General features: G+C 40.9%; 2 protein-coding genes across 2 annotated transcripts; both read right to left on the reverse strand.

The window, feature by feature from the left end:
• Window positions 1–1032: 1032 nt before the first annotated feature.
• LOC124274568 lies at window positions 1033–7545 on the reverse strand. The gene is made up of 5 exons (XM_046709934.1): window positions 7477–7545; window positions 6837–7035; window positions 5857–5981; window positions 4029–4110; window positions 1033–1534 (listed from the first exon to the last, which is right to left on the reverse strand). The coding sequence occupies exons 1-5, from the start codon at window positions 7529–7531 to the stop codon at window positions 1417–1419; spliced, it is 579 nt and encodes a 192-aa protein (XP_046565890.1). The 5' UTR covers window positions 7532–7545; the 3' UTR covers window positions 1033–1416.
• Window positions 7546–15171: 7626 nt separating this feature from the next.
• LOC124274567 lies at window positions 15172–20308 on the reverse strand. Its single transcript, XM_046709933.1, has 5 exons — window positions 20207–20308; window positions 19673–19877; window positions 18072–18193; window positions 15990–16071; window positions 15172–15439 (listed from the first exon to the last, which is right to left on the reverse strand). Exons 1-5 carry the CDS (start codon window positions 20304–20306, stop codon window positions 15322–15324), a joined length of 627 nt encoding a protein of 208 aa, XP_046565889.1. The 5' UTR covers window positions 20307–20308; the 3' UTR covers window positions 15172–15321.
• Between the last annotated feature and the right edge of the window lie 479 nt (window positions 20309–20787).

Consider the following 20787-nt stretch of genomic DNA (forward strand, 5'->3'; position numbering starts at 1 on the left):
TATAAAGCAAGAGAATGTGTTGTACATATAGCACACCCTGTGTCTTAATATACATCACTGCAGGACTTTTAATATTGTACTTCAGAATTCACGACGTATTAACGGGCTAGGAAGAAGTGTGTTTTACCACAAGGAATATTGTTTCACATGTCAATGTTGTTTTGGACACTTTTCATGTGCTGCTCGGACCGCACTTGCTGTAGGTGAAACGTTGATTGACCGCGGTGAGTGGTGTTGTGTTTAAACCATACTTATCTTATGTCCTTTCTCAGCTTATCATGTTAGATTATAAGTGAGTGAGTGAGTTTAGTTTTACGCCGCACTCAGCAATATGCCAGCTATATGACGGCGGTCTGTAAATAATCGAGTCTGGACCAGGCACTCCAGTGATCAACAGCATGAGCATCGATCTGCGCAATTGGGAACCGATGACATGTGTCAACCAAGTCAGCGAGCCTCACCATCCGATCCCGTTAGTCACCTTTTGTGGCAAGCATGGGTTGCGGAATAAACGTATTTACGTTAAGAAAAATATATACTAACCAAAATGTTTCATCTATCCAGATTCATTTTTTTCATTGCTCATTCTAAATCTTTTGAAATATGTCAATGGTGTTTTCTGGACTAGACTGTGAAAAGGGGAAGTAACAGAAATTTGAGTTGAGGGTACATTTGAGTTGAGAATATGTTAGTCCGAATAATATGGCTTTGACTATTATAATTGTATTAATATCCACAGCTTTGTCTGGTTCAATCAGAACAACATCCACTCACTCACTCATACACGAGATTCGATGTGCAGAATGCTTCGATCCAAATTCCAAAATCGAGGGTCGTAGTCCTAATCCAGCTCAGTAACCAAAACGAGAACGTGCACCAGTTCGAGCTTTCCCCGACGTTAAGGTGATTGCAAGCGGTTAACTGTTTTGGACCAATGCAGCTTACACGTGATGTTTCTTGTGCAATTTGCGACCAAGATGTCAAAAGATGCATGAATTCTGACTTCAAACATAGATTTGACACCTGCAAGAATGTAATCTTACCTTTATTAAACAGTGTTATTCAACACCAACAGGAACACGCGGGGTATTCAGTAGCAGGGCGTATTGACAGAGACGCCACCAGAAGCTACAATAGTGTGTAGTCTAATGTATCTATTGCTGTTGGGTTTCTAGATGTTGTTAGTTTTCTGTTTTTCTTTCTAACAAAACCCCAATATCAGAATATTTGTAACCATAATGAAAGGCAGATCGTGACCTGAACAGTCTCATGTGATGATTCCACGGACGTTCAACGGTGTTTATCTTTTTAGTGCAGGTAACATCTGAGGACTATGTAGTCGATCCCTTGTAAATGTTGGTAACGTCTTGAGATTTGATGGCCGTTCCTCCATACAGAGAGTTGCGTGAACCGAATCTAGCATCCATATACTTGCTCAAAGACAGCGGCTGCCATGCCACTCAAGACGATGGAGTCCTGTGTAGAGCAATCCGGCACCATTGCCGCACCTTCTCTGATGCAGGTAGGCGGACGACTGAAAAAATGTGTTCAACTGAGATATATTAAGTATTATAAGTTGTGAGCGTATTCCTTCATGTCACTTCAGTTTAGTTTTAAGCCATTCTTAAGAACGGGACAATTGCGATTGATTAGGCAGTTTGCGAGGGTTAGAGAGAATTTTTTATCATATAACATAAATTGTCGTCTGTTGAATCAGTTGATTTTGGCAAGTATATGTCTGACATTAAGGCACAGGCTTACGCATGCTTACTTTCCCTCCAAATGTGACACTGATCAGTGCCGAATGGGCATTAATTGAATAAGCACTCCTTGAATCCAGTGGCACGTTTTATATACTCAAAGGCAAACGTTATTGTGACATGGGATTTTTATGTATATCAACAATATGAACTCTAACAGAACAAAAGATGCGTGAAGTAGTAAGTCTATACACTCATGGGAATCCTTGGGGAAAGGAGAAACTGAAAGAAGTAGTGATCAAGTCCTTGCTAAATTTCCAAAAATTTCCAAGCCTTGGGAATATCATCTTTACAATTTTGGATTTTTTTTGAAATATGATATTTCTTAATTGGAATTTTTTGGAAATCACCATTTTTTAATTTTTTTTAGTGGTAATCTTATGAATGAATATTTGGAATTGGACCAGAGAAAGAGCATATGAAAATGGTAGACGAAACGTAACCCAGCAGTTTTTGTGTAAATTGAACGAAATGTGCAAGAAGCACGACATATTCGTGCAAATATGGCCAGTAACGTTCACTTGAAAAGGACAGATGATCCTTGCAAGACGTTCACTCCGGCCAATTTTGAAGCCAGAACAACAACGTCTCCAGTGGAGCAGACAACACTAGTGATGGGGAGCACATGTGTGGGAAATAGTTCGCTTCAGCGATAAGTCACGTTTCCTTCTTCACTGCGCTGACAACAGGACACGTGTCTTGAGTGAATGAGTTATAATCTGCCACATTTGATAATCAACAATCATTTTTTGAAAACTGTGTGACAATCAGCTTGATGGTGACCATACTCTCTGGCAATGTTGATATTCACGTTTTTGTGTATTCCTCTCAGATTGAAACTAAAGTGTTACCGAATTTTAAGTTCAATTTTGTTTACGTAAGACTAAAATGAACCTCATGGCGCTCCAGGATAAACGTTGTAGCAAAAGCTAAGTTGCGGTTGCTGTGATGGTCAAAATTAGTGTGGCAATACACTTTGTGGAGGGTTCATCACATGGTCATGGGGGTAGCAGCGGATGATTGAATATCAGTCAGCTGGCAACTGGAGGTCAAAATGGAAAGTTCACAGACCATACACTTGTGAAGAAGTGAAGAAATTTGAAAGAACTGGCTAAATATCTGATGCGAATTGTTTCTCATTGCCATTCAGATCCTCTAGAGCCAATGACAGCCCAGTGTCGGTTTAAAAAAATAATAAACCTTCAAATAAACTCACGCTCCGCGATCTGCGGTCACGCTAACCATCCTGTGTGGTTTGGGTGCGTCTGGGGGAGACATACTATGATGAAAGCACACTGTCTCTGACGAATAGTGTTTGGACATAATAACATGGTAACACCCATATCATCTTATGTATCAACGTATCCAGGTGATTAATATTTGATATTATCTTACCTTCATGTGAAATACTTTAATTTCATTGTCAATGACGTTTTAACAAGTTTCTGTGTCACCCCTCCCTGGAGGGTGACAACTGGAAAAAATATTACCCGCTGCAAAGGTAACTGCCAAACTCTCCGCTGAGAGGTGAGGTGAAATTGGGTTTAACGTCGTACTTGAGAATATTTCGCTCATATGACGACGTGGATGCGTGTGTATGTGTATGTGCGGCTGCCTGTACTAGCCGAGACTGAAGCTGGTTTTATAGTGCTAGCCCACTGAGATACCATGCCGCAGTGAAGCATGAATACCCCACTCAGACACATTATTCTGACTCCGAGCCGACCAGTCCTTGTTGTACCCATTAATGCCGAGCGCCAGGCAGGGACCAACAAGTACCATATTTTAACGTCTTTTGGTATGACGCGATCGGGGATCGAACCCGCGACCTTCCGCTCTCCGGGCGGACGCTCTAACCACTACACCACGGAGGCGGTCTCTCCGCTGAGAAGCTGAATCGTATGACGTCATAATATGACGCATGCAGTGTACGGAGTTAGAAAATCGTTCGATTAGCTGTTAGCATTAAGTCGTTTGCACACTCAACTTAAACATAATTAACCATTTTTATAGCAGTGTTTAGCTTGTCAGAATATGTTTCACTGGTTTACAATACCAGAGGAGAGGCAGACGCCATTTTTTTTACATGTCATATAGTCGGTAGCGATCTTTGAAATAAAATGAAGTGATATTTTGTACATTTAACATGAGGGTAAGCTAAATACGTTGTATGCTTCTCCCTCGGGTAATACGGTCTGATGTACGCCTCTTTGTAGCAGTGTCATCCCTTGCCTACCGGTGCTACAACTTATAATATAGACTATTTACCACAGAATATTCGAAGAAAGGCACGTAAAATACGTCGACTGAAGCCTCGAGTTGTTCCAGCATTGTTCCCCTGCTACAAATGCTGAAACAGACATGATGGTAGATTGGCGACTGGTACGTTTACAGGCGAAATGTTAATCATATTGACACATCCCATCACATCACATCAACATAATCAGTATAGTATCCATAATAATAACCTATAAGAATACCGATGTTGACGTTGCCATCTGTTGAGATCCCTTCATAATCAAAATCAAAGCAAGCTTCCCTTGATCAAATTCGTTTTCTAAAAAATCTTTAATATATTTATGATGGCATAAACAATGTAATTTCACTGCCTAATCAATAGTAGTGCATGTTACCAGCGGTCTGTCGCTGTCCTTTACTTCAAAGACGAGAGAGTTTACATAACTATCGGGGACATAATTTCACATGCAAAGAAAGTGAGATACATAACCATTGGTACACAATCTCCCCTGACACTGAGATACATAACCACTGGTGCTCAATCTCCCCTGACACTGAGATACATAACCACTGGTGCTCAATCTCCCCTGACACTGAGATACATAACCATTAGTGCTCAATCTCCCCTGACACTGAGATACATAACCACTGGTGCTCAATCTCCCCTGACACTGAGATACATAACCACTGGTGCTCAATCTCCCCTGACACCCACCAAAATGTGAGATACATAACCATTGGTACACAATCTCCCCTGACACTGAGATACATAACCATTAGTGCTCAATCTCCCCTGACACTGAGATACATAGCCATTGGTGCTCAATCTCCCCTGACACTGAGATACATAACCATTAGTGCTCAATCTCCCCTGACACCCACCAAAATGTGAGATACATAGCCATTGGTGCTCAATCTCCCCTGACACTGAGATACATAACCATTAGTGCTCAATCTCCCCTGACACCCACAAAATGTGAGATACATAGCCATTGGTGCTCAATCTCCCCTGACACTGAGATACATAACCATTAGTGCTCAATCTCCCCTGACACCCACCAAAATGTGAGATACATAACCATTAGTGCTCAATCTCCCCTGACACTGAGATACATAACCATTGGTACACAATCTCCCCTGACACCCACCAAAATGTGAGATACATAAGCATTTGTGCTCAATCTCCCCTGACACTGAGATACATAACCATTGGGGCTCAATCTCCCCTGACACTGAGATACATAACCATTAGTGCTCAATCTCCCCTGACACCCACCATAATGTGAGATACATAGCCATTGGTGCTCAATCTCCCCTGACACTGAGATACATAACCATTAGTGCTCAATCTCCCCTGACACCAACCAAAATGTGAGATACATAGCCATTGGTGCTCAATCTCCCCTGACACTGAGATACATAACCATTAGTGCTCAATCTCCCCTGACACCCACCAAAATGTGAGATACATAACCATTGGTGCTCAATCTCCCCTGACACTGAGATACATAACCATTAGTGCTCAATCTCCCCTGACACTGAGATACATAACCATTAGTGCTCAATCTCCCCTGACACCCACCAAAACGTGAGATACTTAACAATTGGTGCTCAATCACACCTGACACCCAAGTAAAGAGTTTTACCAAAAGAAAAACTGTTCACTGTCCCCAATGGCAAATACATCAAAAGAACGTATATGACTATACAAGGTACCCATGACACTAACGTGAAGAGAATCCACTGAACCACCGGATACACAATATCCCTGTTCATAGCACCATTGGGTATCTTGTTTGTTGAATAGATATTAGTTCCATTGTAAGTTTTATGAACCTTCAAATTTCATGCAGCATACCTGGGCCGTTTTGGCAAATGAACTCCCACGATATCTGAAACCATCGTGCCATCGTGTAGAAGCCGAAGTCACTACACTGACTGGTAGCATCAAGGCAGTTCCAGCTTTCCTCCAGGATGTTTGACCTTACACAAACAATTACGATGACGTGAGTGGGTGAGTGCGTAAGTGTGTGAGGTTTTGGGTGAGTGAGTTGGATCAGAGAGCGAGCGAGTAGGTTGGGGGGTGGGTGAAGAAGAGAACGGGAGGGCCGGAGGGCGGTTAAGTTAGTATAGACCACCCCGTGTAATACGTAAGGTAACGAATTTAAAGTATACTTTGCCCGCATTTTATTACTCCACATTGATCCACAAATCGGAGGCGAGCACATCCAACCTATTCTGTTACTCTATATACCTTAGAACGTAACGTAATCTATCTATCTATCTATCTATCTATCTATCTATCTATCTATTTATTTAAAAAGATAGATTACAGATGTTTGTTAACTGTGATACTTAACTTACTGTTTTACTGTCCTTTGATGACAGACATTTAGTCGTCATTAACTTGGTCTCATCGCGATGTGGCTGCAATATTGACGATGCGATGTAAACTTTTAACTCACTCACTCACTCACTAGATATTTCTGCTTGTCACAGGGGCGGTGGAGTAGCCTAGTGGTTAAAGCGTTGGCTCGTCACGCCGAAGACCCGGGTTCGAATCCCCACATGGGTACAATGTGTGAAGCCCATTTCTGGTGTCCCCCGCCGTGATGTTGCTGGAATATTGCTAAAAGCGGCGTAAAACCATACTCAGTCAGTCAGTCTGCTTGTCACAACTTTGTACACACAAGATCTTTCCCCGTTCAACATTTTATACGACGAAAGATCTTGAGTTTCTATATCATCTGGACTTTTATGCATGTATCTTTTATGCATGTATTGCTTATAAGTATCTGCTATCATTATTATAAGTCACACAACTAGGAGCCTACTTACTCGCACGGTACAGCCAGCCTCCCATCAACAACGATGCTTTGTGGATCCCTCACGGACAACATAGGTTGGATGGCATCAAAGCAAGGACTGAACAGCGTAAGGCAGTGTTCCTCACGTCCTAGACCACTGGACGCGTTCACTATGTTCTGCTCAGGATTCTGCCGACGCTGTGTCTCATGGCCAGCATTGGGAAACAGAGCTGGAGGCAGTAATAGCAGTTTAGTTAAAAAAAAATTAATAATATTGTTAAGGTGTTAGGTCAACTGTACGTCACTCATCCATGAAATGATTCGGTGATCATGGGTACTAAAGAATACATACTGACTCGGACTTGGATGTTGTGTTCTCGTGAATTCAATTACAGCGCTTCACCTACCTGCAATACTCGTTATTTGAGAAAATGTTCACCTGGTGTAAGAGAATACTTTAAAAAGCTTTGAATCCATCATCGAGAATGTGATTGTCTGAAAGGAAGGGGATGGTTCTGCAATAAATTGATGGCACCCTTGTCTCCCTACCAGAGGAGTTATGAATGAGCAATACTATCTAAAATCTATTGGTAGCAGGTTGTGATCGTTTAGCACATACATTTAGATAACAATGGGCTTACGAATCTGAATATTCTCAACAAAGCACTCAACAAATGAAAAACATATTGCTGGCAAATACAGCAGAAAGACCGCTCGTTCAAACATCGTCAACGACTTGTTCCCAGTGAATAACTGGTGAAGCTCAAACATGAAACATATACGGTGGATATTACTGGGAGTAATTGCTTCAATTCACAAAGTATATTAGGTTTGTGACCTGGAGTTAGTCTACTGAACGTCACGGTGTCGTTAGATCATTATTCTCAAGTTGCGGTTTCAAAGGTCAACATTTGGACATTTTCACATTTACAGACAGACAGACAGAAAGTTTATTTAGGCCATGGGCCCCAAACCCCATTGAATACAGTATTCAGATAACTTATACAGTCCACCCTGCAAACCTTTAATATTGTTGCTAAATATAACCATGTCGTCTGCAAAAAGGAGTAATAACAAGCGTACGTGAAAAACCAAGACACCATGATCTAAGGCTGGTGACAAAGCTTCTACAACATCATTAACAAAAAACGAAAATAGAATCGGCGATAAATTTTTGCCTTGACGAACTCCAAAAAAGGAAGCAAAGAATTCTGAATAAGCATCATCTGATTGTCTCACACAAGATTTAACATCACTGTACATTTTCTTAAGTAGTGTCAAAAATGTAGAACTTATCCCCAAATGATATAACTTATAGCACAATGCATTCCTATTCACATAATCGAACGCTTTACGGTAGTCAACAAAAGTACAATATAATTTTAAACCCTTTTCAAGAGCTATATTTATAAGTCCATGAAGAACAAAGAGACAATTAATAGTACTATAACCCTCTCTAAATTCAGCTTGTTCCTCTACGAGTATACTGTACTTATCACACCAACTTGAAATTCTAACACACAATACCTGTAAATAACTTACTGATGTGTGTACGTGTCGATTGGGGATGTGAGTACCTGTAGATTGGGAATGTGAGTACCTGTAGATTGGGGATGTGAGTACGTGTAGATTGGGGATGTCTGTACCTGTAGATTGGGAATGTGAGTACCTGTAGATTGGGGATGTCTGTACCTGTAGATTGGGGATGTGTGTACGTGTAGATTGGGGATGTGAGTACCTGTAGATTGGGGATGTGAGTACCTGTAGTTTGGGGATGTGAGTACCTGTAGATTGGGAATGTGTGTACGTGTAGATTGGGGATGTCTGTACCTGTAGATTGGGAATGTGTGTACGTGTAGATTGGGGATGTGTGTACGTGTAGATTGGGGATGTCTGTACCTGTAGATTGGGGATGTGTGTACGTGTAGATTGGGGATGTGAGTACCTGTAGATTGGGGATGTCTGTACCTGTAGATTGGGAATGTGTGTACGTGTAGATTGGGGATGTGTGTACCTGTAGATTGGGAATGTGTGTACGTGTAGATTGGGGATGTCTGTACCTGTAGATTGGGAATGTGAGTACCTGTACATTGGGAATGTCTGTACCTGTAGATTGGGAATGTGAGTACCTGTAGATTGGGGATGTGTGTACGTGTAGATTGGGGATGTCTGTACGTGTAGATTGGGGATGTGTGTACGTGTAGATTGGGGATGTCTGTACCTGTAGATTGGGAATGTGTGTACGTGTAGATTGGGGATGTCTGTACCTGTAGATTGGGCATGTGAGTACCTGTAGATTGGGGATGTGAGTACCTGTAGATTGGGAATGTGAGTACCTGTAGATTGGGAATGTGTGTACGTGTAGATTGGGGATGTCTGTACCTGTAGATTGGGCATGTGAGTACCTGTAGATTGGGGATGTGAGTACCTGTAGATTGGGAATGTGAGTACCTGTAGATTGGGGATGTGAGTACGTGTAGATTGGGGATGTGAGTACGTGTAGATTGGGGATGTGAGACCGTGTAGATTGGGGATGTCTGTACCTGTAGATTGGGGATGTGTGTACGTGTAGATTGGGGATGTCTGTACCTGTAGATTGGCAATGTGTGTACGTGTAGATTGGGGATGTCTGTACCTGTAGATTGGGGAAGTCTGTACCTGTAGATTGGGAATGTGAGTACCTGTAGATTGGGGATGTGAGTACCTGTAGATTGGGAATGTGTGTACGTGTAGATTGGGGATATGAGTACGTGTAGATTGGGGATGTGAGTACCTGTAGATTTTGGATGTTAGTACGTGTAGATTGGGGATGCGTGTACTTGTAGATTGGGGATGTGTATACATGTAGATTGGGGATGTGTATACATGTAGATTGGGAATGTGTGTACATGTAGATTGGGGATGCGTGTACATGTAGATTGGGGATGCGTGTACATGTAGATTGGGGATGTGTATACATGTAGATTGGGGTTGTGTATACCAGATATAATCTGTAATTGTATGATTATCCCCATTACCTTATTTACAACATTTATTATCCTGACATCCGGAATCATTTTAGCTAGAAATCAAGCTATATTGTATCCATTAATAAAGTAAACGTACGAAACATTGCCTTCATGGTTCACAAATTAGTGAAATCGGCTTGTTTGAAAACAATTCAATAGATATAGCTGTAACACAGAGACCGATTACATGTTCCTCCAGCATTACCCCATTATCTGGTTACACGTACAGCAATTATCTCAACTGCCTTTACATCAGTCACGGCAGAAGTGAAATTACAACATAAAATTAACATTTGAACTTGACACGAGGTGCATATATATTATATTCCCAAATTCGTGCCATCGTACGTGGAAAATGTCATTATTAAGGTATTATTCAATTAATATTTGAAACAAGATTCTGATATTTGAATTTGCGATGAAGTGAGTAATCCGTTCCTACATACACGATATTAAACTGACTAGCATTCGTTATTTTGCTCTGCCTTTTTGAAAAAGTCAATCATGATGAATTCTAATAATCGTCAAAGGTTAGGGTCGAACGTTATTTGTGTTTTCTTCTTTGAATGAGTAGATCAGTAAGTGAGCCTTTGCCCAGTTGTTGATCAAATACTTCACAAAAACATCAGCTTAGCACCTGTAACCCGCCCACTATAGATGGAACGCATTTTACTGTACAATATTCCATGTAATATAGAAAGTAAAACATTTACCTGTTCAATGCTTTATGCATGATAGAAAATAATACATTCACCTGAACAATACCTCATGTAAACAAATATAGAAAAAACCGTATTTACCTGTACACTGCCTTATGTTACATAGAAAGTAATTAACCTGAACAATACCCATGTAAAAATGAAGGTAACGCATTTACCTGTACGTGGCCTCACCTGTTCACTAACCCATCTATATAATATAGATGATAACGCATTTAAATGTACACTCAACCACGTAATATAGAAAGTAACGTGTACGTACCTACCCGTACACGGCCTCGTGTGATATAGAAGGTATTGCATTTACTTGTAAACTTTTTTATGCAATTTAGAAATTAACGCGTTTACCTGTCCACTACCCAATGTAATTACAGATTGACTCTAATTTGGAGCTTGTTTTTAGTGAGTGAAGTAATGAATTCATTGAGTTGAATCACTGGTACAATACGTTGGCATTATTTTCACCTGATGAAAGTACAATACGTCTGCATAGTTCAGCATTTAACTGATCACGCCATGGGTTGCCCTACTATAAGAGTTATAAATGGATGTCTAAAATCTACATACAACAGTTGGCGATCATTTAGTACAAAGATTAAGAAAACAATGAACTTACAAATCTCAAAATACTTAACAATGCACTCGTCAAATGAAAACCATATTGCTGGCTAGAAAAAGAATATAACTTACTCTCATAGCTCCCTACCCTCCATGGAGTGTCTCACGTGTCTAGATCTCCAACATACGACACTACTGATACCAGAAGAGTATACTTTAGCAGAAATATCTTTAATGATATATCATGGGAGACTTGACCATAAGTCATCGCCCTATGGCACCATGTAGATCAGTCCTCAATAGTCTGTGCCTTCTATTCCAGGGCAATTTAAGTAAAGTGGTTCGGTACAAATTAGCCGCTTTTTTCTTGGTGGTGGTGTGTGTGTGTGTGTGTGTGTGTGTGTGTGTGTGTGTGTGTGTGTGTGTGTGTGTGTGTGTGTGTGTGTGTGTGTGTGTGTGTGTGTGTGTGTGTGTGTGTGTGTGTGTGTGTGTGTGTGTTGGTGTAGGGGCGCCTTCGGGATTCGACCTCGCACTCTTACACTCAGTCTGCGACCTAATCCACTCACCCATCAAAGTTCACACAAAAATGGAAATCTAGATCACTTAGTTTGTGTACCCCTCCTATTATCGTAACCTAACACGGCTCCGCGGACCGAAATACACAATGCCTTTTAGTAAGTGGTCACATACAACAAGTGTTACTTAAGGGATTCTCATATTCACAACTGAGAGAGGTTTATTACAAAATGTGTTAAAAAGCCTTATACTGCATATTCTTTAGCAAATCTTTTCAGGAATACTAATGAAGACACTGTAAAATCTGTTGTCTTGTATCTGTTTTATGTTAAAAGGATTATTATAAACATATTTGGTTTCCCTTTACAGCCTATGGTATCAGTTTAGGCAGATATTGGAGACCTAATAATCTCTGGTATTACACATGTGATATGAATTTACCAGCTCAATGAAGATAAACAACCGGATCACAAACCACGTCCTGGAAACAAAAGTCACCGTTCCTGATGTGTCATTAATAATGAGTTTATGATTACCTCCATTAAGTTTATTTACAAGATTTATAATCCCGACAACAGGAAATCAAGTTACATTCGATACCTGAATATGATAATTACATAAAAGTAGGACTGTTATCCTCTCTTTCATAAATTATTTAATTATGCTGTGTTCAGGTCAAGTGGAGACATGTTTGATCCACAAACTGCTGAAATCTGCTCAGTTAAAATGAATGTCGGCACAGTTTAACGCAGAGACTCATTACCTAAAGTGCCTGACATTGTCCCATTATCTCGGTAAGTGACTACAATAATCTGAGATTTACTTTTAAGATAACTTTTATTGACATATTACTTTTTACAGACGGTGCCACAAGAGGGCGCCACTTGTCAAACAAATGCCGGGGTGACTTGCTATTTTTATTACATAACTAGATTTGGGACAGATTTTTCCACAAAATGACACCAGATTTAGCAATTTCTTGACATTTTGATAATTTGTATCTAACCTCCTTAATGACGCCAACCGTGAAGGTCCGGGTTAGAATATTGGCCTTCAGTAACCCATGCTTGTCGTAAGAGGCGACTAACGGGATCGGGTGGTCAGGCTCGCTGACTTGGTTGACACATGTCATCGGTTCCCAATTGCGCAGAGCGATGCTCATACTGTTGATCACTGGATTGTCTGGTCCAGACTCGATTATTTACAGACCGCCGCCATATAGTTGGAATATTGCTGAGTGCGGCGTAAAATTAAACTCACTCACTCACTCATTAATGACGCCGAGTATATATTCTAGTAATAATGTGAAGAGAAGGTTGCTCATTTGTTTCTACATAAATTCTGTTGTTTGTTGATTTTACTTGTATTTGTCAGATATAGTTTGTCAGTTAATCAAGCACACTCACTTACAAGGTGAACATGTGAGCCATAGCTTTTGAGATATTGTGTGAAGCACATGCTTTGTCTAGTAATAGGCTATGATCGCCTGTTTAGACCAAAATTTTCAAAGTTGCCCTTGGGTTCAGGTTGCGCTTAATTAACGTGTATATAAGTCATTTGCCTATTGTGATAGATCTATATCGTATGTCAGTCTCAAATAAATCTCTCCATTCGTTTTCTTATAATCTACTTTAAATTATTTCTGTAAGTTAATAATTTGTCAGTACACTTAATATTATCTGAATGACTAAAAACTATAAAGTGGTAATCACTGAACTGGCGTTACAGGTTTTACCGGCACATAAGTGTCACTTATCAAGATACGCCAAGGCTTGGTACAATGTACCATTGATTATCAAATACTGCTTTCATATGATTCATGTTTCAAAAGTTGAAACAGATTAATTATATTTACCCTTGAGTTTAATAACACGATAGTCATATCTCCGCAATATAGTCATGATGACAGCGCCGACAATAATACAGCGTGTACAATAACTGATATTATTTTACAAAATGATACAAAATGGGTACATAACCAAAATCTTCATCTCTCAGGTAAGAATGATACCTTGTGAGTCTGAATTATGATATTTAAACATCAAAACATAACGTGTCTTGTTAAACAAATAGCTTGAACTAGACTCCCCAGTATCTTTTCAATGTGTTCGCATTGCACTAATAATGACTATGCAAATTTACACATATGTAAATATACATTTACATGACCTCCAGATCTGCTCCTTGTGTAAATATACCCACATGTGTTACAAGATGCGTTCGCATGACACGTGTACACGTGTGTGTGTTCTTACATGGTGTATAACGTATACAGTTGCATACGAATGGAGTATAAGTAGCATTCACTATTTTGCTTTTAATTACTACTTGTTCAAATAGTTACCTACGAATCTATTTTTTGTAATACTTATATTTCCAATCTTGAGGTTAAAGCGTTGGCTCGTCAAGCCGAAGACCCGGGTTCGAATCCCCACATGGGTACATTGTGTGAAGCCCATTTGTGGTGTCCCCCGCCGTGATGTTGCTGGAATATTGCTAAAAGCGGCGTAAAACCAAACCAAACCAAACTCAGTCAGTCCAATCGTGAAGGACGAGGGTCAGATGTTGTGAGTGTTATCTTCGTTAAATTAGTGTACGGCCATCGCCACTGGATTTCACCAAAGCACTAAATGTCCAGGGGCGGTGGGGTAGCCCAGTGGTTAAAGCGTTCGCTCGTCACGCCGAAGGCCCGAGTTCGATTCCCCACATGGGCACATTGTGTGAAGCCGTGATATTGCTGGAATATTGCTAAAAGTGGCGTAAAACCCAACTCACTCACTCACTAAATGTCCAAGACCAGCATCATGTAGGGCTTTCCTCAACACGTCACAGATGCAAGGGCAAGAGTTGGCATGAACAACAAACAAGTTAGTATCATTTGTTCAAATCGAGAATTGCATAGGAAACTACATACAACCCACACAACATTTGTGTTGGGAATATCGCCAACTATAGGTGAAACTTGGATCATATTCAATGCCACCGACCAATGAAGCTGACACGTAACATGATTTCTTTGCCCTTTTTTCCGGCTAAGAGGGTACAAGATACATGAACCTCAACTTAAAAACTGGATGTGACACACACAGGAATGTACAAATGCAATTCAAACAGAATGAGTAAACACAAACAAGAACAAGCAGGGTACACTGACTGACTGACTGACTGAGTTTGGTTTTACGCCGCTTTTAGCAATATTCCAGCAACATCACGGCGGGGGACACCACAAATGGGCTTCACACATTGTACCCATGTAGGGATTCGAACCCGGGTCTTTGGCGTGACGAGCCAACGCTTTAACCACTAGGCTACCCCACCGCCCCAGCAGGGTACACAGTAGCAGGGCCTATTGACAGAAATGTTAGAAGGTGCAGTTGTGTGTAGTGCAACCTGTTTATTTCTGTAAAGCTTTTCGGGAATGTCATGCATTTCTAGTTTTGTCTAAAATGTTTTGTAAATAGCGCTACGTTGTTAGTGTTTCGGTTTTATTTCTAAAATGTCCAGAATTCATTAGAAAATGAATTCGTCAGAATAATTTTGTAACAATAACGAAAATCTGATCCTGAACAGTCAAATGCCTTTATTCTACAGAGTTCCAGTGTAGATGATCTCTCTCTTGTGAGTGCAGTTACTCTGATGATTTCATGTTAAGTCCCTTGTGAACGCTGGCGATTCCATGGCCATTTCCTTGCACAGGGAGATGCGTGAACTGAATCTAGCATGTTTCTTGCATTGGCGCTGTCATGATAGCTGACAGGCGCCGCAAGAGGTTGGCGTCGTCTGAAGAGCATTCGGGTATCTTCAACACACTTGCTTGGACGCAGGTAGGTATGCTGGTAAACATATAAGTTAAACAAGTATAATGGCAAATAGTGTATCATACAGACCCCGACACAAATATATCCAGAGAACAGAGAGACAGAGAGAGACAGCGGGAGAGAGTTAGAGAGTGAGAGAGAGAGAGATGGATGGATGAAAATGGACTTTCATGGTGTTCGAGATTATGTCAGTCCTATAGCAACGTGCAATCTCGTGTGTGTGCGTTTGTATCTGTGTGTATATGCGTGTGCGTGTGCGTGTGCGTGTATGTGTTCCTGTATGTGTGTTTGTGTATGTGTTCCGGTGTATGTGTGTGTGCGTGCGTGCGTACGTGCGCGTGTTCTCAATCTTTCTGAATTATGTCGGTTCTCAGTTCCCCTGATAAACCATGTCGCAGTGCAAAATGGATGCTCAACAATAACGGTAATTCCGAAACTTTTGAACGTCTTAAACTATGACGCGACCAGATGATCTTTCCCTTCCGCCAGCTCTAGTATAGAACTCTCTGTGTATGGCGGATCAATATATGCAGATGAATAGTGCGAGACAATATTAAATATTTACCATACGTTAATCGATGGGTCACATCCAAAGACCGCTGAGGGAAGCTGCGAGCTGCCCAAGCAGTCCCTCCCAGCTAAAAATGCTGAAACAGATGATAACGGAGATGGTTGAACACAATTACGAACGAAACGATTGCGAGCTTTCATCATATTCACGTATTTCTTCAACATACTTAGTATAGAAAACGTTATAAATGGTGATGATGGTGATGATGGTGATGATGAAGATGACGTACAATCGGTACAGCTTCTCCAGTTACAGACATGTAAAGACAAACATCAGTACATATAGACAACGTTAAGGCATTCTGTACAACCATCAGTACACAATCTCCCCTTAAGCTACGTTAAGGCATTCTGTACAACCACCAGCACACAATCTCCCATTATACTGCGTTACGACATTATGTACAACCACCAGCACACAATCTCCCATTATACTGCGTTACGACATTATGTACAACCACCAGCACACAATCTCCCATTATACTGCGTTACGACATTATGTACAACCACCAACACACAATCTCCCATTATACTACGTTAAGGCAGCCTGTTCAAACATCAACAGACAATCTCCCATTATACTACGTTAAGGCAGTCTGTACAACCACCAGCAAACAATCTCCCATTATACTACGTTAAGGCAGCCTGTACAAACATCAACAGACAATCTCCCATTATACTACGTTAAGGCAGTATGTACAACCATCAGCAAACAATCTCACATTATTCTACGTTAAGGCATTCTGTACAACCATCAGTACTCAATCTCCAAGTATACTTCGTTAAGGCATTCTGTACTACCATCAGTATACAATCTCCCATTATACTACGTTAAGGCAACCTGTACAAACATCAACAGACAATCTCCCATTATACTACATTAAGGCAGTCTGTACAACCACCAGCATACAATCTCCCATTATACTACGTTAAATCAGTCTGTACAACCATCAGCATACAATTCCCCATTATACTACGTTAAGGCAGTCTGTACAAATATCAGTACACAAATCTCCCATTATACTACGTTAAGACATTCTGTACAACCACCAGCACACAATCTCCCATTATACTACATTAAGGCAACCTGTACAACCATCAACAGACAATCTCCCATTATACTACATTAAGGCAGTCTGTACAACCACCAGCATACAATCTCCCATTATACTACGTTCAATCAGTCTGTACAACCATCAGCATACAATTCCCCATTATACTACGTTAAGGCAGTCTGTACAAATATCAGTACACAAATCTCCCATTATACTACGTTAAGACATTCTGTACAACCACCAGCACACAATCTCCCATTATACTACTAAGGCAGTCTGTACACGGAACAATCCACAATCACCAATTACACTACGTTTAGGCATTCTGTACAACCATTAGTACACAATTCGCCACTGTAGTTCGTTAAGACATTCTGTACAACAATCAGTGCACAATGTCCCATTAAGGGAGTGTAAACATCCACAACCGTCGTGTTCACGATCCCCAATGACACTTCCATACAGATTTGACATACTGATCATTACAAAATTCCCAATGATCCATGTGGAGAGAGCCAAAGTTACCCTTAATGACACAGAAGAAGCTGCATAACGGCTGCCTTCATTATGCTTCTGTTTGTGCTGATAAACAACTGTTCTCCTTTGTTAAATATAATTGATACTATTCTAAGTTGTTCACTGGTCACGATGGGGGTATGGGTTGATGTCTCAGGGCTCAGGGAACATGAACAAACATAGAGGGTGCATCAACCCATGGGCCCCGAGGGACCAGTGAACAACGTATTTATCTTACCGAACACCCCAATGTTAAGTTTCAACTGTTTGAAGCACGGGAATTGGATCATATTAAGGAGTACCGGAGTTAGACAACAGCCCTAACACTATTAACACGAAGTACCAAACCAATTTCCAGCGGGTAACATAGAAAATGTTACTCGCTTGTAAGCGGGGTACATTGATTGGCTCAGCCAATCAGAAAACGACATTTATGTGTGAGGTAAGATAATGTAATTTGTGTGATGTTGATTTAATTTCATGCTCAGAGAACATAAATAGCATACCTGGGCTGTTCTGGCAAATGAAATCCCACGTCCTCTGAGAGGTTATTATGGGCAAGAAGAAGTCGTGGTTTCTACACTGACTGGCAGCGTTGATACAGTTCCAGTTCTCGTCCAGGTTTGACCTTACAAAAGCACCATGAGCAAGTGAGTGAGTGAGTGGGTATGTAGGTATTATTGAGACCCCATTGCATGTTACTATAAATAGTATCACTCAGTGCCAGAAGGTAACGCATTTATCGCCAAATGCAATTTTGAAGGTAGCTTATTTACCTGTACAAGCAAAGCATTTGTAGTACAACACTGTGCAAGTAAAGACAAGAAGCTGACGCATTTTCCCACCCAGAGGGTAACTCATTTAAGCTGTTCTATTTACATGTTATACCATAGAACGTGGCGTATTTACCACATACCACTACTGCGTATTACATAGAAGGAGAAGCATTTTCCTGAATACCACTATTCAGTATTCAGACCACATGTGTAATGGAATAGCTAAATGGCTAACATGGTTAATAGGGTTCGATTCCAGTGTCCGCTGCCATTAAATATTACTGCATGTTGCTAGAAGTTGAATAAAATAATACTCGCTCACCTGTGTACTACAGGCATTGTATAATAATAATAATAATAATAATAATAATAATGCCAGGAACACCCGAACCCTCTCTGCTGCATACAATTTTTAATCTGTAAATAATAATGTGTCCATTTATATAGCGCCAAACTCCACACTAGGTATGCTCATAGCGCTAACAATCAAGGCACAGCACATTATTACCCCGGATAACCCAAGCTGCCTGTTAGTCATATGACATTTTCCACCGGGTACCCATTTTCCTGCTGGGTGAACAGAGACAATTTTGAACAAACTCACTTGCCTAAGGTGAGACCACATGTGTCACATGTGCATCGTTGTGGGGCAGGACTCAAGTCCTTGAAACTCTCAAGAGTCAAGCTGCCAAACACGGTCACCCACCCAAGGACTCTCCGAGCTCGACGCTGCTTAACTTCACCGATTTGTGACCTGAGCTTTGAGCACAGGACCACGCGCCGGGTATACAGGCAATATCAGCTATGGCGACGTTTCGATATAGATTTTTATAGATAGCTTGAAAACGGTATAAGGATCTATACCAAAACGTCACCATTGTAAAATAAAGAAGTTGACCATCCATAAAGTTTTGTCATTTTTATACCACCAACTTCTAGAATGCTACTCCAAACAAAATTTCAGCTATCCTGCATAAAAACTTCAGCAAAATACAAAACTGAAAGGTTTCCTTGTTGAAGATGAACTAGTGGTAGACTAGTGGTAGACTCGTTTCCAGGTATGTAGGCTACATCGTGAACGTAGGCTACATGTTCAAACAGGATACATCACACCAGTTGGGCATACATTTTGCTCATGAAATCTGAAATGCTTCCAGGGTATGGCAAATGAACCGTTCCACGGACAGTTATAATACCCAGGGTTGTCGCAATTGCTTTACTAATGGGTAATGTTCGTTGATGTTCGAAAACAACCTTTAATAGGTGCTCGGATGAATTATCTGCTATTTTCATAAAGTTCTATGAAGCCACACAACTAAGAGGTTACTTACCCGCACGGAACAGCGAGCCTTCCATCCACTACGATCTGTTGTGGACCCTGCAAGGCAAGATAATGGCGGAGGTTATGCATGCAGGGACCGAGTCGCTCCATGCAAGGATCCTCTTCTGCTTGGAGGACACTGGAGGACACGTTCACCATGTTCTCATCAGGATTCTGACGACGCTGTGTCTTGTGGCCAGCATTGGGAAACAGAGCTAGAGGCAATAAAATAGCAAATTAGTTTAACCCGTTTTAAATAGTATTACGGTTTTATGAAATTTTCGCAGATTTACACCCCTTACCGACTAAAGTGCTTTTAAAGTTCTACACGGATACAACACATGTTACTTGTGTGCATAACGTTCACCTGATGAAAGAAAACATATATACTGGTCAAAACTTTGAAGTGAACCTGTCATTGAGAATGCAAGTGGGAATAGTTCTGCAATAAACTATAACGCCCTGGGTCGCCCCACCATAAGAGTTATAAATCTACATACAGTAGTTTGTGTTCATTTAGTATAGAACGTATCAAAGGACTCACCAAGTGAAAAACATATTGCTGGCAAATACAGAAGGAAGATCACTCGCCCAAACATTGTCAGCGACTTGTTCCCAGTGAATAACTGGTGTGGCCCTAACATGAAACATATATAGCGGATATTACTGGCAGTAATTGCCTCAACCCAGGAAGTTTATTAGGGCCAGTTTACTGAACGTCAAGGTACATTTTCGAAGGTCAACACTTCCGTGCCAGTAAGTGGGCATTTTAACCGTTTAACATCCAAAAGCATGGGTATTGTGCTGGTAAAAGAGGAAATACAGCAAGGTAATTGTGGGAAGTAAACCCATGGTTTGTGTGTGTACTTGTGGACAGCAGATGTTTATGTTCTTATAGACAGAAGTGTGTGTGTGTGTGTGTGTGTGTGTGTGTGTGTGTGTGTGTGTGTGTGTGTGTGTGTGTGTGTGTGTGTGTGTGTGTGTGTGTGTGTGTGTGTGTGTGTGTGTGTGTACATGTTAACAGGAGATGTGTGGGTGCGTCTGGGCATGAGATGTGTGTGTATAAATCAAACCTAGTTAACGCACGTGTAATGCAGTATTCAGTCGAGGGCAACAAGTGCAACA

Source organism: Haliotis rubra, unplaced genomic scaffold (genome assembly GCF_003918875.1).
Source record: "Haliotis rubra isolate DU_JTF1 unplaced genomic scaffold, ASM391887v1 Scf192, whole genome shotgun sequence".
In the NCBI taxonomy this organism is placed as follows: Eukaryota; Metazoa; Mollusca; class Gastropoda; order Lepetellida; family Haliotidae; genus Haliotis; species Haliotis rubra.

What these genes read in the sequence shown, in the direction of transcription:
- LOC124274568 (XM_046709934.1), bottom strand. Translation starts at nt 7,531, where the DNA reads ATGTTTGAACGAGCGGTCTTTCTGCTGTATTTGCCAGCAATATGTTTT. An exon ending in AGGCTGGCTGTACCGTGCGA is followed by an intron (nt 5,982 to 6,836) that starts GTAAGTAGGCTC and finishes TGTTTGTGTAAG; the next exon opens with GTCAAACATCCTGGAGGAAA. An exon ending in CATTTGCCAAAACGGCCCAG is followed by an intron (nt 4,111 to 5,856) that starts GTATGCTGCATG and finishes TGTCTGTTTCAG; the next exon opens with CATTTGTAGCAGGGGAACAA.
- LOC124274567 (XM_046709933.1), bottom strand. Translation starts at nt 20,306, where the DNA reads ATGTTAGGGCCACACCAGTTATTCACTGGGAACAAGTCGCTGACAATG. An exon ending in AGGCTCGCTGTTCCGTGCGG is followed by an intron (nt 18,194 to 19,672) that starts GTAAGTAACCTC and finishes TGCTTTTGTAAG; the next exon opens with GTCAAACCTGGACGAGAACT. An exon ending in GACCCATCGATTAACGTATG is followed by an intron (nt 15,440 to 15,989) that starts GTAAATATTTAA and finishes TATGTTTACCAG; the next exon opens with CATACCTACCTGCGTCCAAG.